Source organism: Aphanomyces astaci (assembly GCF_000520075.1).
Source record: "Aphanomyces astaci strain APO3 unplaced genomic scaffold supercont1.37, whole genome shotgun sequence".
NCBI lineage: Eukaryota > Oomycota > Saprolegniomycetes > Saprolegniales > Verrucalvaceae > Aphanomyces > Aphanomyces astaci.
The window spans coordinates 483,612-497,276 of record NW_009798300.1 but is presented as its reverse complement, the minus strand read 5'-3'; the positions used below and the strand labels follow the sequence as shown (position 1 = coordinate 497,276).

At 48.9% G+C, this 13,665-nt stretch overlaps 6 protein-coding genes across 6 annotated transcripts in view; 4 read left to right on the top strand and 2 right to left on the bottom strand.

The window, feature by feature from the left end:
* Positions 1-728: 728 nt before the first annotated feature.
* H257_12005 (hypothetical protein) lies at positions 729-2,278 on the bottom strand. The gene is made up of 4 exons (XM_009839099.1): positions 1,819-2,278; positions 1,673-1,771; positions 1,366-1,457; positions 729-1,291 (listed from the first exon to the last, which is right to left on the bottom strand). The coding sequence occupies exons 1-4, from the start codon at positions 2,248-2,250 to the stop codon at positions 802-804; spliced, it is 1,113 nt and encodes a 370-aa protein (XP_009837401.1). The 5' UTR covers positions 2,251-2,278; the 3' UTR covers positions 729-801.
* Positions 2,279-2,659: 381 nt separating this feature from the next.
* H257_12004 (hypothetical protein) lies at positions 2,660-3,398 on the top strand. The gene has a single exon (XM_009839098.1). It carries the CDS (start codon positions 2,807-2,809, stop codon positions 3,281-3,283), a length of 477 nt encoding a protein of 158 aa, XP_009837400.1. The 5' UTR covers positions 2,660-2,806; the 3' UTR covers positions 3,284-3,398.
* Positions 3,399-4,725: 1,327 nt separating this feature from the next.
* Positions 4,726-5,420, top strand: H257_12003 (hypothetical protein). Its single transcript, XM_009839097.1, has one exon. It carries the CDS (start codon positions 4,815-4,817, stop codon positions 5,373-5,375), a length of 561 nt encoding a protein of 186 aa, XP_009837399.1. The 5' UTR covers positions 4,726-4,814; the 3' UTR covers positions 5,376-5,420.
* Positions 5,421-7,136: 1,716 nt separating this feature from the next.
* Positions 7,137-7,893, top strand: H257_12002 (hypothetical protein). Its single transcript, XM_009839096.1, has one exon. The coding sequence runs from the start codon at positions 7,241-7,243 to the stop codon at positions 7,844-7,846; it is 606 nt and encodes a 201-aa protein (XP_009837398.1). The 5' UTR covers positions 7,137-7,240; the 3' UTR covers positions 7,847-7,893.
* A 508-nt stretch (positions 7,894-8,401) lies between these two features.
* On the bottom strand, positions 8,402-11,051 carry H257_12001 (hypothetical protein). The gene is made up of 7 exons (XM_009839095.1): positions 10,944-11,051; positions 10,212-10,881; positions 9,685-10,137; positions 9,304-9,582; positions 9,165-9,232; positions 8,981-9,094; positions 8,402-8,879 (listed from the first exon to the last, which is right to left on the bottom strand). The coding sequence occupies exons 1-7, from the start codon at positions 11,031-11,033 to the stop codon at positions 8,424-8,426; spliced, it is 2,130 nt and encodes a 709-aa protein (XP_009837397.1). The 5' UTR covers positions 11,034-11,051; the 3' UTR covers positions 8,402-8,423.
* A 247-nt stretch (positions 11,052-11,298) lies between these two features.
* The window catches only part of H257_12000 (hypothetical protein), a 5,035-nt gene continuing 2,668 nt past the window's right edge, over positions 11,299-13,665 (top strand). Inside the window, exons 1-6 of the mRNA XM_009839094.1 lie at positions 11,299-11,435; positions 11,496-12,026; positions 12,104-12,307; positions 12,399-12,674; positions 13,103-13,366; positions 13,420-13,521. Of these exons, the coding sequence (XP_009837396.1) occupies positions 11,331-11,435; positions 11,496-12,026; positions 12,104-12,307; positions 12,399-12,674; positions 13,103-13,366; positions 13,420-13,521 (1,482 nt within the window). The 5' untranslated portion in view covers positions 11,299-11,330. The remainder of the gene's footprint in view (positions 11,436-11,495; positions 12,027-12,103; positions 12,308-12,398; positions 12,675-13,102; positions 13,367-13,419; positions 13,522-13,665) is intronic.

Genomic DNA, 13,665 nt, shown 5'->3' with positions numbered 1-13,665 from the left:
AGGTGTTGATTTACAGACATCGAAGTTTCAATCATATGGAAGCGGGTTTTGTCCGATCAAAAACAGATATTCGATATAAGGACATTCTGATTGGCCATAAGACTAATTCTCGTCAAATTGCACCGAATTTCGAAGAATCTTGTCCAATCATATATCTACTTCGTAAATAATTCGAAGCACATATGCTTCTTAAATTCCGTCGTCGTCTGTATTTCATCGTAATGCTCAAGAGCTTTAAGACGAGTAGTTTACAGGTACTGTAGTTATGTTTGGTGAGTTCATGAATATTCCAATCATCCCGTTATAAAACACCATAGTATAGTATAATTGGCATGGCAAAAGTTAGCTGTATTCTAGTAGTACTAGTCTAACTCCATATAGAATGGCATAAATTAGCTGTATTCTGTCTCACACAACGCTCGTCTGGCACCTACCTCCATAGACTAGTAGTACAAGTCTACCTCCATATAGACTACTAGTAGTACTATAAATTATAACGACAAAAATGCTCGGGGCCAACGTAAAGCTTGATCACTACGTCAGGTTTCATCCCACAATGTCATCCCAATGTCGTCATCCACGGCTTTAATTCAGCAATTCTATGATATTACCCATAGTATCTAGGGATGGTACGTATTAATATTTAATGTGCAAGTCTTTATAGTATTACGACGACAACGACAGCCTCCTCGTAAAGTTATATCCAACTAGCCTCATCACCCACCCTCCTTGAAACGATATATATATATATATTATCCAATGGACACCCACCCAGAGCCTACGACAGTAAGATCACATCGTCTACTTGCACCATCGAGCCAGCATCTTAAAAGCCACCAAGACCAGGCCACCACCAACCAGCGTCGCCAGCGCCTGGCTGGATGAGCTCTGCGCCACCGAGTCGACTGCGAACGCCATGGGGTCGTTCAGATCGTTGTCGATGCAAATGCCGTGGGTCTGGCTCCATACGCGGCCGTGCTCGACATGAGACGAGTATGGTGTGTGCACAAGTTGGTTCCACGCCAAATCCCCATACACAAACGACTCGTGGAGGTGGTCGTGGCTTACGTCGTTGTGCAGAAATAGCGTTCCGATTTGGCAGTCCAGCTTGGGCACTTCATCCTGGGGATGCATGATATTGACCAAGTGCGAAGTCGGTAGGTTGGCCACGACGGCTGGGTTCACGTGGTACTGACTGAGGACGTCGAGCACGCCATTAGAAGCAAACACTACCGCCTTGGAGTTTGATTCAATGGCCATCAATTGCGCCAGCGCGCCGCCCATCGAATACCTGTACGTATACACTCCAGTTTGGGGCGTTCTCACCAAGTTTCTGGGATATATATATATATTATACACAAGTACCCTGTGAACGTCACCGAGTCTCCACCTGGCACGAGCTCGCCCACCAACGCCTTGGCCAACGTAAAGTAGTCCATCTCCACTGCATGTCGAGCCTATTATTATTACAAACAACGTGTTTTGGTAAATCATTCGAAAAAGTACTTATTATCCTTCTATTTGTAATATGTTATTATATGTTTCTCTGGTGTAATAGAATATACATAACAAAAAAAATGTTCAATGTATAACGTAAGATATATATATAAAAGATAGATATTTGTTTTTTCAATCGAAATTCAAGCTCAAAAAGGGATAGAGGGGTTCGTACACCAAACAGAAGTGCTTGAATGGCTCGAGTCGTGTAGTCCAACAACGTCAGGGGGGACGGCCCCGCTTCCATCTGCACATAGTTGCGGCCATACAGTGCCTACGCCGAAGAACTCAGCATGCGAAGATGAGGATCGGGACATGTACCATGGCTTCCCACATGTCATTGTCTAGAAGAGACTCGCCTTCTTGATGGCGAAAGGCAATCACCGTCGACGAGGATGGCGAGGATGCCTTGGAATGAAACACGAGAACATGCAGCCCGCCGAGGATAATCTCCGAACCTTGGACATGCACATGGGCCGACTTCACATGCGATATGTCCGTGGAGATGACCCATCGGTCCGCAAACTGGACGCTCTCGCACTGCGTTGCGTTCAACTGCGCAGCCATGTGCGAAGTCGGGGTCTTGAACTGGCGACACATGCACAACATGTCCAGCAGGTGCGTACGGTTTGCCTCCGCCGACAAGAGCGGCGGAAGGGTGTATGGTGATGCCGGCGGTCCCACGCCTTCCGCGCTCAAAGCAAGGAAGCGGCCAATCGTGTACTCGTACACAGATGCTGCCCACTCACCCATATCTTAACTGGCACTTGTGCTCGCAAAATGCCGTTTGGTTGACAAGCAGCATCCGGATAATGGGCTGAAAAGACGGATACCTCTGGAGTGCTTATATTTGTTGTAACTGCCAGTGAATATAGCCAACATTAGTTATTCACATCTTTAGAAGCGGTGGTTGATAGATAGTAGCAATAATGTAGTCAAAAGCCAAGCACATAAGGCATTTCCTTTGCCTCGTATGTCCGTCCCAAGAGAGCACTGGAACTAACCACTTCAGTTAAACTAGCCCGTTACACCATGCACACTCAATCTGCCCATTCTCCGAGTTGCAATTACAGTACAATATCATACTAAGTTACGAATGGTCATTCCATGTACTATATGCTGCAAAGATGTTTGGAAACTAATGCAACTATAGCATATCGATGGATTGGAGGGGCTAATTCACACTATTTCTTGTACGCTCGGTTACATTTCTGGCACCGAACCAACCATCGACGCTCCGGACGTTGCCATGTGACATGCCAAGCCCCGACTGTTTCATGTTTTTCCAAGCAAGGTATTACAGTTTGCAATGATTCCTGTAGCGCCGACAAACCCAGCACGAAAGACCATGTATGGCCTCGAGCACTTCAAGAGCAGGCGCGAGTGGGTGCCGGACAGCGCCAGGCAGCACTGCATCGTATGCACCAAGAAATTCTTCCTTGGTGGAGGCAAGCACCACTGCCGCCGATGCGGAGACGTCGTGTGCAGCTCATGCGCGCCGTTCGTTGCCGCCCACCTCCCCATCGTTGGACGCACCAAAGTTCGCGTGTGCCACAGCTGCCGCGTGCGTGACGAAGCCATGCCTGCCGCCATGTTCTTGTCCGACCGGTCCTCGTCCGAGGACGAAGAAGCGGAAGAAGAGCTCATGAAGAAGTGTGAACTGATGCTGCTCAGCCCCAGTCGAGCCGTCATGGAGCGGATCGAGTTGAAGAAGTCCCTCATAGAAGGCGACAACCGACAGACCTCTGCGTCGTCCACGGCGTCGATCGCGAGTAGCACACCTTGATAATTCTACGACTACGTAGTAGTAAGTAGTACAGTAGTTGGGAGGGGGATTCTAACGACAATGGTACATGTTAACTGGCGTGACTCTTAACGGTATTCATCCCATTAATATAAATACATGTATTATGTGGACCCAGTACTATTAATATTAATAACTATAATAGTATTAATAGTACTATTATAGTATACTACTACTAGTAGTACGCAACAACGAATCCTACTGCATTGGGCAGTAACGTGGCACCCAAGAGTCTGGACGCAGCACCGTGATCATTTTGGGTGTTGGTTTGTGATCGAGGTTTTAACGGATACTAGTACTACTGGTAGGTAAGTACTCTAGTATAGTGGAATGCCTAAGCACGGGGTTAAGTAGTTAGCTATCGCTAACTACCGGGTACTGAGATGCAACTTAAACCCGGAAATAACATTAAATGTACGTACATGTGCCCACCGGGATTAGGACGGAGTCCCTAGCTACATACAGGGCTACGGTCTTCATTATGTGTAGAATGGAGTCTTACAGTGTATCTGTGGGTTGTGCAGTAACTACCACCTGCCAGGGAATTCCTCGTTTTTACATACTGGTACATGTATACGTATATCGATCGATGGCTGGGGTGCAATGTTCGTGAATCATCCGATCACACCGAGAGATGCAGTGCAACCACACCCACTTTACCCATCCCCACGACATTACGTTGAGTTATACTAGTACTATTAATAGTAGTACTAAAGTAGCAGTAACCTTTGAAATGTGTGTGGCTAACTTATGCGATCTGCCACACTCAAGCAGGACAAAGTTCTCCGACGCCAACTCAAGGTTCTTATGGCCAAATGCACTATAAAAATAGAGTTTAGCTCGTTCAGGTACTCATGCCAACCTTGAAGATGGCATGATTGTACTAGGGTAAAGGTACTGTACTGTATAGTCTCCAGGTTTCATTTTTACAATACCGGTACTGTACGGGATCAGTACTACTATGACAGTAATTCGTGGAGCCACTGTTGCCTCCGTAATCATGTCACTTGTTCTTACTATGTGATAGTCAAATGCAGTGTAAACCAAACCAACATTTTCCAGGAACTGTAGGGGTGCCGTGCCTTTCAGTGGTTGCGATAGCTAGTGGCGATGCAAATTACAGTGTTAACCCCTGGAATAGCAACACAAGGGGCTCCGAAGTTACAGGGCTACTGGTTCATTTCAGGTGCAATGGTGATTACGTAAGAAACAGTCGAACTGTTGCTTTCAGGAAATTAAGCTTAGTCTCAGTACCATGTAGACCCATGGGAAAGCATGTGACGTCAAGTTGAATTCCATGAACTGCTACGCTCTACTACGTACTACTGTACCGTTAATAAAAGTACATTCGTGACACTCCGTGTGGAACAGCAGCAGGGGGTGGGTTGGGACAAGCCCGTGCACCCACATTACAACGACCCACAAGCTATCCCACCATTTACTGTAACGTCAGCCGCTACGCACAGCTTCATTCTCTTCATTCCCGATACCTAACAGACAGGCACAGCAAGCCATGGCGGCGGCTACAGCCCCCCCCCCGAATCAAATGATCCTGTATCGAATGGAGCACTTGATCTCGCGCCAAGCGTGGGTGCAGAACAAACTGCGCAGCGTGTGCGTGTTATGCGCCAAGCGGTTCTTCCTTGGCGGAAAGCACCATTGCCGACGGTGCGGCGAAGTGTTTTGCAGCGACTGCACGCGCTTCGAAGCTACGGAGCTACCGGCCATCGGTCGCACCAAAGTTCGCGTGTGCAAGATGTGCTTTGCCAGGGACCTCCAAGACCAGTCGTTGCTGGTTTTGTCCAGGTCGAGTTCGGAAGACGAAGAGGCCGAAGCCGAGCTCATCCGAAAGACGGAAATGATGCTGTTCAGCCCCAACCAACAGGTCTTGGTGCGAGCCAACGTGAAGGCTGAAAAGTCGCTTCTCGACGACTGCGACGCCCGCACGACCGCCGACTCGGACATTTCACTGGAGTGCCATAAAAGTAGTAGTAACGTTAGTAGTAGTAGCAGCGCGCCATCGCCCGTGTGGCGGCATCCGCCCAAACGAAGGGACCACCACTACGATGTTTGAATAACTATGAATACCCGAGTCCATCAGGAGGCTCTACTATGTTGCTTGGTTGTGTGTGTTGCGGAGGTGCTATTGTGGTCGACTCGTCGTAGGCCGATTGTAGCTGACAACAACTACGTGTAAACAGTGCTGGCAGCCCATTAAGCAGCATCGTGGGCGGATGAAATCAATTCCAACCACATACTACCTCCAGACGGAAATAGAAGTCCCTTTTGGTGAAAATTAATAAAATTGGTGATTTGTTTGATGATGTTATCTGTTTTTGCCCTAAGTATGCTTGTTGTAAAGGTCTTTGTATGATCCGTATCCCTGTGGAATATAATACCTTAAACATGAATACCCTAATGGATAAGGCGGTTCTACTCTATGAATGTTTGTGGTTTGCATGCATTCTACCTGCATGAACAAATCGTCAGCAACAATTTAAACTATGTTTTGTACCGAATATAAATTAATGCAGGTCTATAATATAATCAGTATAAAATCGTGACTCGTATCCGGATACATATAAATAGACTCTATAAAATAATTAATTCCGGTTAATTCTGAAAAAACCTCTAAGAATGAAAAGGGACTTCTATTTCCGTCTGGAGGTAGTATTACCTTTGGATTCGCTGTACGTCCAATCCCAATCAGCTTGGTCATTTGCGAGGGGAAATGGAGTTCTTGGGAATAATTCTGTCATTAAAGCAGTTCCACTGTTGTTTGACCGAAATACTGTTTCAATGAGGGAATTATCCCATCCGGATATACCTTTTCATCCGTAGCCCTACTCCGTCGTATCACCAGCGAGTACATCCGATGCTAAATCGCCGGGGTTAACTGCATTGCTGGTGGTTAGCTATCGCTAACCACTGAGATGCACTTAACCCCTTGTAAGAGGTGAGGAGGTCCGAGCATACAAAGTTCCATATAAACACTCAAATTGCAGTGTTTTATGAGAAAAACAACAGTGAGACAGTTTTAATGAGGGAATTGCACTGTTCGTGGACTTGTCCACCACCCACATGATGCTCAACTTGCGGCCAACGCAATATTTTGACGCCGCTTCGGAATTCCTTCGTTCAAGTTAGGGGCTGGTCTGTGAAAAACCATCCATGCTTTACAGGCAGGGATGTTATCCGAACTATTTTCGAGGAGTTTGAAAATATATCAAAAATATTTCTTAATTTCTATCGACAAACACTCTAAAGCAGGGACGAATCATCCCTGCTTCCACTCAGTTTTGAGGTTGTGTTATCCGGAAAAATTCACGTTTTAGCCAATCAGGAGTCGTATTGCGTGGACGGGAATGTTCGCAGACCAGCTAAGTTACTTGCAAATTCCAAAATCGCAGGAATAATTCTACTTTGGAGGCCGAACCGGCTCTGATTTGTCTTTGCACTTCGAAGTACAGTACTGTACTGTAGTTAGAATCAGCGTAAATAATGTGTACTACTGTACTTTTCGGTACTGTACTACATTTACTGGAACGAGTATACTAGTACTACAGTACTTACAGTGTTATACCTGCACTGTACAACTAGTACCTGCACTCTACAACTAGTACCTGCACTGTACAATTTACCTCAATGTACTACCAGTAGTCATATTGTAGTACTGCACTGTACTACTGACTGTGAAGTACTACTGTACTATTTATCCTATGTAGTATTAGTACTAGTATTACTAGCATTCTACTACGTACTCCAGTAGTATAGTACTTCAAGTATTAGGATTAGTATCAATACCGCCACGAGAATTCCACTGGAAACTTAGTAGCGTTACGATACGCTTGTATTCAAGCAAGCTAATTTGACTGGTTGTTTCGACAGGGTTGAGACGTTGGCGCCACCTGGAACTCGAGATGCAGTCGTTACACGCGCATGGTTCTGTCGGCGCGTCAGCACACCACCAGAGCCACGTTTAGCCTCGATCCAGCAAGCACCATGACATCGGCAACGAAGCTCATGTACCACCTCAGTGACATCAAGGCCAAGGATGAATGGGTAGACAGCAGTCGTCGCACCCACTGTATCATATGCACCAAGAAGTTCTTTCTGACGTTGGGCAAGCACCATTGCCGTCGATGCGGCGACATCATTTGCAGCGAGTGCTCGACGTTTTCGTTAGCGCAGCTACCAGGGGCCGGTCTAGTGAAGCTTCGCACGTGCAGGTTGTGCCATGCCAACGACGTGGCGGGCGGCGAGTGCCACGCGCCGCCGTCGTCATCGTCCGAGGACGACGCCTTAGACGACGAGCTATTGCAGAAGTCGGAAATGATGATGTATATCCCCCGCCACCACCACCAGAACCAAAAGCCACCGCAGGCGGCGCCTTCGACTTCCTTGTCGCGCAACAACCGGTGCCCCAGGCTCGAACGAACCATGATCTCAGAAGAAGACGACCGATACACAGTGCAGTCGTACACGTCGGCAGGCAGCGGCAGCGCCACCGACACGTTGTCTCCGAAAACCACCGCCTTCAAATAGTACCCACCCCCCTAAACGGTGTACTGAATACTAAATATTCTTGCGCGTATCTATTGTTTCAGGTTGAAACGTTGCTCGTTGTGGTGGGTTGGTTCTACTGGTAGTAAACAACATACAGTATTGAGCACATGCACTATGCATGGAAGACCGTGGCCGCACAATTATACACAAACGCTACAGTAGTGCAAGTTGAGTTCATTGATAACATCATTGCTGAACTCATGCCGCGAGTACAGTACGAATACTGTACTATACTCGGAACAGTAAAGTACAGTACTTGTTCGTACGTTTTTTGCTGTTGTGCAGAACTGTTCATCAAAACTGGAGCGACATGGAGAAGGAATCGACACAATGTACAGACGAATCGGCAGAAAAACTGAGCCAATCAGATTGCAGGAGGCCATATCCAAATCGAATTAGTGTGTGTCTTGAATTAGTGTGATTCTAATCACCACAGGACATCATTTTACGTATAGTACGTACGTACTACAGTAAGTACAAAATTCAGTCAAAGAATCCATCGATAGATTTGGCGATTCAGCACAAGAGTCCAAATTTTGGGTAAAAGGACAATATATTATGCTTCAATGTCGTATTTCATAACCAACTCCATGTCCAGGTCTCGTTGGTCGCCCAGGAGGGTCGCCATAGCTCGAATCACAGCTTTGTGCGTGTTTTCAAACTGCGCGAGCCATCGATTGCTGTAGCTCAGACACAGTCGGGCCAATCGCCGGGCGTTCTGCGTTGACGTGGCAGCACCGTCGACGTCCTTCAAGTGTAGCTGTTCTAGGGCCAAATTGTTGTAGCACACAGCCACGAGACACAGTTTCTGGGCCGACGCGCCACCGCCGCCATCTTCTTCGAGCTTGGCCTCTTCCACCAACGCCAGAATGAGCTGCAGCTGCAGAACCGCCTCGGGGTGCTGGTCTAATCTGGACAGCAAAGTTGCCATATGCAGTTTGCACTTGGCCAGATGCGACCACTCGCCATGCTTCGAGTGCACAACGTGGGCTTTGGAAATGTACGTCATCGCCTAAAAAACAACAAAACCCCACTTAGAACCAAGAAATATCGGTACAACCACCGCGAAACTCGGTAAAACTCGGTCGAGTATGAACGAACGAGCGTACGTACCGCACTGGCCTTGCTTCGACTGTAGTAATAGTAGGCATATGTGTCCGCAATGTACGCGAGCAACTCGAGTCGCGTTGCTGACAAACAGCTGGCGTCGTCCAAGATCGATTCCGTCTACATTCACAGTATATGATAATACAGTCAGTCGTTTATATGTAGAAATCCACGTGAAAAAACCTCGTACCTTTTGGACCAAAGACAACGCGAGCGGAAATTTCTTCAAGTCCACTGCTCGGCTTGCAAACGCGTTAGCTAGGATTTACTTATAATCCTCCATCTCTTGACATTTGCAAAGGCAGGTCACTTTTGCAGCCCCATTTTACCTGTAATCACAAGTTGCTTCCACAGTTTCACGTCCAGTTCGTCCAGAACTTTGTCCTGCTGATGCTGCTGTTTGGCGCGTACACGCGACATGAGCAACGTCTCCACCACGGCCAAGTACTGCTCAAGCTCCAAATTTTGCTCGAGGTGCCGCAACTCATGGCACAGTCTGTGGCGGCACAGCATCGATGCGCCGTCCAAGTCGTCTGCGTACGGAGACAGTTTGGCTTCTGTCAGCGGCACCACCAACGCGCACCACGTCGCCATCACAATGCCCGTTCCTACCCCAAACCCACACACACGATTGTGAATATATATATAGTACACGAGACCAGGCCACACTATGGCCACGACGGGGGAAACCAACGGAAGGTCTTTTTTACCTGCAAACCAAATGGGTTTGGGGATTTTAGGCATGCACAGCACGACTTTGCCGTTTTCATCCACGTGACTGGGCTGCCACGAGTCTTGGACATGCTGAATGCGCTTCTTGCGCTCTGCCACGTCACCGAGCGACGGGAGCTGCTTATGCCGCCGTCGCCGCCGCTGTTCGTCGGATTTGGTCGGCGATGAAGGTGGTGGCGATGTGCTGCTTTGTTGGCTTGATTGTTGCTGTTTCTGGTGCTGCTTGGAGGTCATGCTCGTAGCATACAAGGACAGAATCTGCCGCGCGAGCTCGTTTTCCCATGCTTTGTCCGTGTTTTCTGCGGCCCCACTGGTCGGAAACGGCTCCAGCAGCGACAGTTGGTACGACGCTGGAGCTGCTTGTGCGTCGTTTTTGGCCACGGCAGCACTACAATTCTCGTCCAGTTCACAAGTACCCACGGGAGTACTACCTAATGCAAGATAATACCTCAATCAGATAATATCGAGAACATATGGGGGGAAACTGTTGGAGAAAATGGCGTACAAGAAGCAGGTGGCAGTGGGGGGGGAATCGCATATTGTTCGTCGTCATGGTTTGACATTTCACCATCGTTTGGTCGTTGTTCGTTGTGGGCCAGGATCTGGTCCAAATGGGGTTTCGGAGCAATCACGCCGGGCTTGTACCCGCTGGTTTTCGTGGCTTGGAGCAATTTCTTGCTCTGTTCCAGCATCACCCACGTTTTTTTGCTCATTTTCGACGACCTCTTGGACCTCGTCAGAATCGATTTCTCGGCGCACGGCACCACTTGGTTGGGTGGGTCTGCTGCTGTCGCGGGTGGCAGTGCCGCATCTACACGTCGTTGTGGTCGGGAGTCCCCCTGTGTGCTACCTTGTCGCGCCGACACGCGTCTAGCTTCCATGGGTTCATCCGTCGTGTCCTTGCGTTCTAACACCAGTGGCCGCACGAGCGAAGAAGACACGGTCGTGTTTTGGGAGGGAATCACATGGGGGTAGTCAAGGCCGCTGTCGGTGAGGGAGTGGCGGACGAGGGCTTGCAGTCGGGTGTCGAGCTTGGTCGGGTGTTTGTGGTGATGATGGCGGGTAGATGGTTTTTTCCGGCGCAAGAGGCCCTTGGTTTCGAGCGACTGGAGCACTTGGTGCACGATCAGTTCGCGTTCTTTGGCCAATTGGGCGTCGTGCTCTTTTTGCATGTCCTAATCAGCGCATGGTTGATTACAACCTGTCGGGGGGGAGGAGGGGGGTCGTCTACACTGACTTTAACCAATTCGGTCACGGATGCCAATGTCACGGACGATTCCTCCAGGGGAAGGAGAGGCATGACGGGAGTCGCTACGTCACGGGGCATGATGACATACAAAAATGCTGCTGCCCAGCTATTAATAACCCCGCAACAGCCTCAAACTCGTAATGTAATGTATGTTGCATCTTGAAATGGTAATAAACGAATCACTGTTCAACGACGGCATCCTACATGTCGTTCATCATACTAGTTGTAAAGGTATGTAGTAGTAATCGTCAGTTGCCATTGCATTCCAAGCCATCCGACCTACCCTTGTCATATAGTAGATCCAGTCGTTGATAAAAGTAAGTGTCGGCTATATTTAGGTTGGTTGCGCTTTAATTGGACTTGCACGTGGCGGCGATGCCCGCGGCATATGTCGACGAAGGGTGCTCGAACGCACACCACGACGTGACCATCGACGACTTCGATGGCACCAAGCCGCTCACCAGTCCCCGCTCCATTGAGGTGATATTTCAACCGCTCGATTATGAAAAGCTGGCTCAATTGTATTGTATTGTATTGCAGGCTTGCTATGCGGTCGGCATCACGCCGGACGAGTTGATGCCGCGAACGGTGGCGTCGTTTGCGTCCCCCAAAGAAGACCTGAGTTTCACCATGAAGCGGGCCGAGCGCTTTGAGCAACGCCGGGTGACGTTGCTTGACCAAGTGCGCGTGGCTCGTCAACGCCAACACCTCGACCAATCGGCGGCCTCGTCCGTCGTGGACTATCACCTTCCCACACGACCAAGATCGTCCCCGACCAAAGGGCGAAGAAGCCCCCCTCGGTCTCCATCCGGCAAACCCACTACGGCGACAGGCAACGACATCGACAGCACGGTTGTCGAAACCGAACGCCGCCGCCTCGAGAAGATCCAAGCGCGGCAGCTGGCTGAGATGCACCAAATGATCAACTGGGAAATCAAACAGGCCGAATTGAGTGCAAAGCAGGCCGACGAGATGGCCGAGCGCAAGCGGCAAGAAGATGCAGCGGAGCGGGACAAGGCAAGGCGGCTGCGGGAGGCTGAGGCCGCGCGGCGTCAGCGCGAGCTCGACAAGGTGCGTATCAATCAAAAATGTCCAAGGGTCACACGACCACCATCATCTCATGGACATATTGTATATATATACTCTAGCGCCAAAAACAATGGGACGAAGTGGCGGCGGCGCGGACGGCGGCGTTGGCAGACTACGCCGAAGCGAAACAACGAAAAGAGCTCGACGACCAGGCCAAGCTTGCGTGGAAGGCAGAGTTGGTGCAGCGAGAGCGCGATCGTGTGCAAAAGGCCGACGAGCACAAGCAGCAAACGCAGAGCATTTTGCACGAGTTGGAGGCTCAAGTAGGTTGAAACAACGCACGAACGACTGACCACGTCGAGTTTGAAAAGTACAAACGTGGTTGTTCATGTTCGTGTGGAATCCATCCTCTAGGCGCTAAAACGAATGGACGACATGGCACGCCGGGACAAGGCGCGGAAGGATAAACTGGACCGCCGGCGACACGAGAAAATGATCGAGATGATGGAAAGGACCCAGAGGAACAAGCAGCGCATCGTGCATGTCCTGCATGACAAGGATCGATTGAGTCAAATGCGGCGGGACGCGTATATGCAGCGCCAGGCCGACAGCGAAGCCCGGCGCCTTCGACTGGAAGCAGAGCTCGCGGTGAGGCGGCAAGACCAGGCCAGAGTCGATGCCGAGCGAAAGGTCAGTGGAACCTTTATTCCCTCTTTAGTTAGCCAAACGAGATAGAGGAGTGTTCGTTTTCGTATTACACTATCGCAATGTATCATATTGTGATATTTCGCTATGAACTAACTTCCAACATTCGCGTGGTTTGTCTAATCAATATTGAATCACGCTGGAGTTCTGATTGGTTGAATATACTTGTCCTTTCCGTAAGAGCCAATCAAATCCACTGAACCAATACTAGTATTGTTGATTCGTGATTCGATTCGGCGGCGTGATTCGGTCTGGAAATTTGTACCGAATCCACAATAACGTTATACTACGTAGTATACACTATGCGCACATGAATTCGAAATGACCATCCGGATATGAAAAGTCCACCGGATGCCCGCTTGACTGACGATCTTTACAATTATGATACCTTTCATCGGTGATTCTTGTATTAGGAAGCGGAAATCGCAATTCGAGAACACCACAAGCAGCTCGAGACTGACCGCCGGGAGCGGTTGCTTGAGGCCGAGCGCGACGCTGAGCTGCGGCTGCAAATCCGGACGCAGCAGAAGGACGCGCAGCGGCAGCGGCGGCTGGAGGACGAACATGCAAAGAACATGGAGAGGGCCCGGGTGGCTCAGCGTATGCGCGACTCGGAGGTCAACCGACAGAGCCAAATCTTGTCCAAGTCCCAGTCCAAGGGCCAGCGCGCCGAGATGGTAACCTACTACTGGTCGAATCTATCTATGGATGGTGATTTATATGTCGATAGGTCCAACACAAGCGCAAGATGGAAATGCGGGCCAAGTGGGAAGAGGCCAAGCTGCGGGAGGAGGCGATTCAAGACGCGCTGCAGCGGAAAGCTCGTCGCGATGTTAGTATTATTTATTGGATGACAAATCTATTTTTATTTACATAGTTATATATATATATATACAGCTGACAAATATATATATATAGTTGAATAAATATATAATATATATATATATATAGTTGAATAAATATATATAATATATAT

Coding starts and splice junctions, on each gene's coding strand:
- H257_12003 (XM_009839097.1), top strand. CDS start 4,815: ATGGCGGCGGCTACAGCCCCCCCCCCGAATCAAATGATCCTGTATCGA.
- H257_12005 (XM_009839099.1), bottom strand. CDS start 2,250: ATGGGTGAGTGGGCAGCATCTGTGTACGAGTACACGATTGGCCGCTTC. Junction 1,772..1,818: donor ATGACATGTGGGAAGCCATG/GTACATGTCCCG, acceptor TCTTCGGCGTAG/GCACTGTATGGCCGCAACTA. Junction 1,292..1,365: donor GACTCGGTGACGTTCACAGG/GTACTTGTGTAT, acceptor GTATACGTACAG/GTATTCGATGGGCGGCGCGC.
- H257_12001 (XM_009839095.1), bottom strand. CDS start 11,033: ATGCCCCGTGACGTAGCGACTCCCGTCATGCCTCTCCTTCCCCTGGAG. Junction 9,583..9,684: donor CAAACCCATTTGGTTTGCAG/GTAAAAAAGACC, acceptor GGTTTGGGGTAG/GAACGGGCATTGTGATGGCG. Junction 9,095..9,164: donor CGTTGTCTTTGGTCCAAAAG/GTACGAGGTTTT, acceptor CTGTGAATGTAG/ACGGAATCGATCTTGGACGA.
- H257_12002 (XM_009839096.1), top strand. CDS start 7,241: ATGGTTCTGTCGGCGCGTCAGCACACCACCAGAGCCACGTTTAGCCTC.
- H257_12004 (XM_009839098.1), top strand. CDS start 2,807: ATGATTCCTGTAGCGCCGACAAACCCAGCACGAAAGACCATGTATGGC.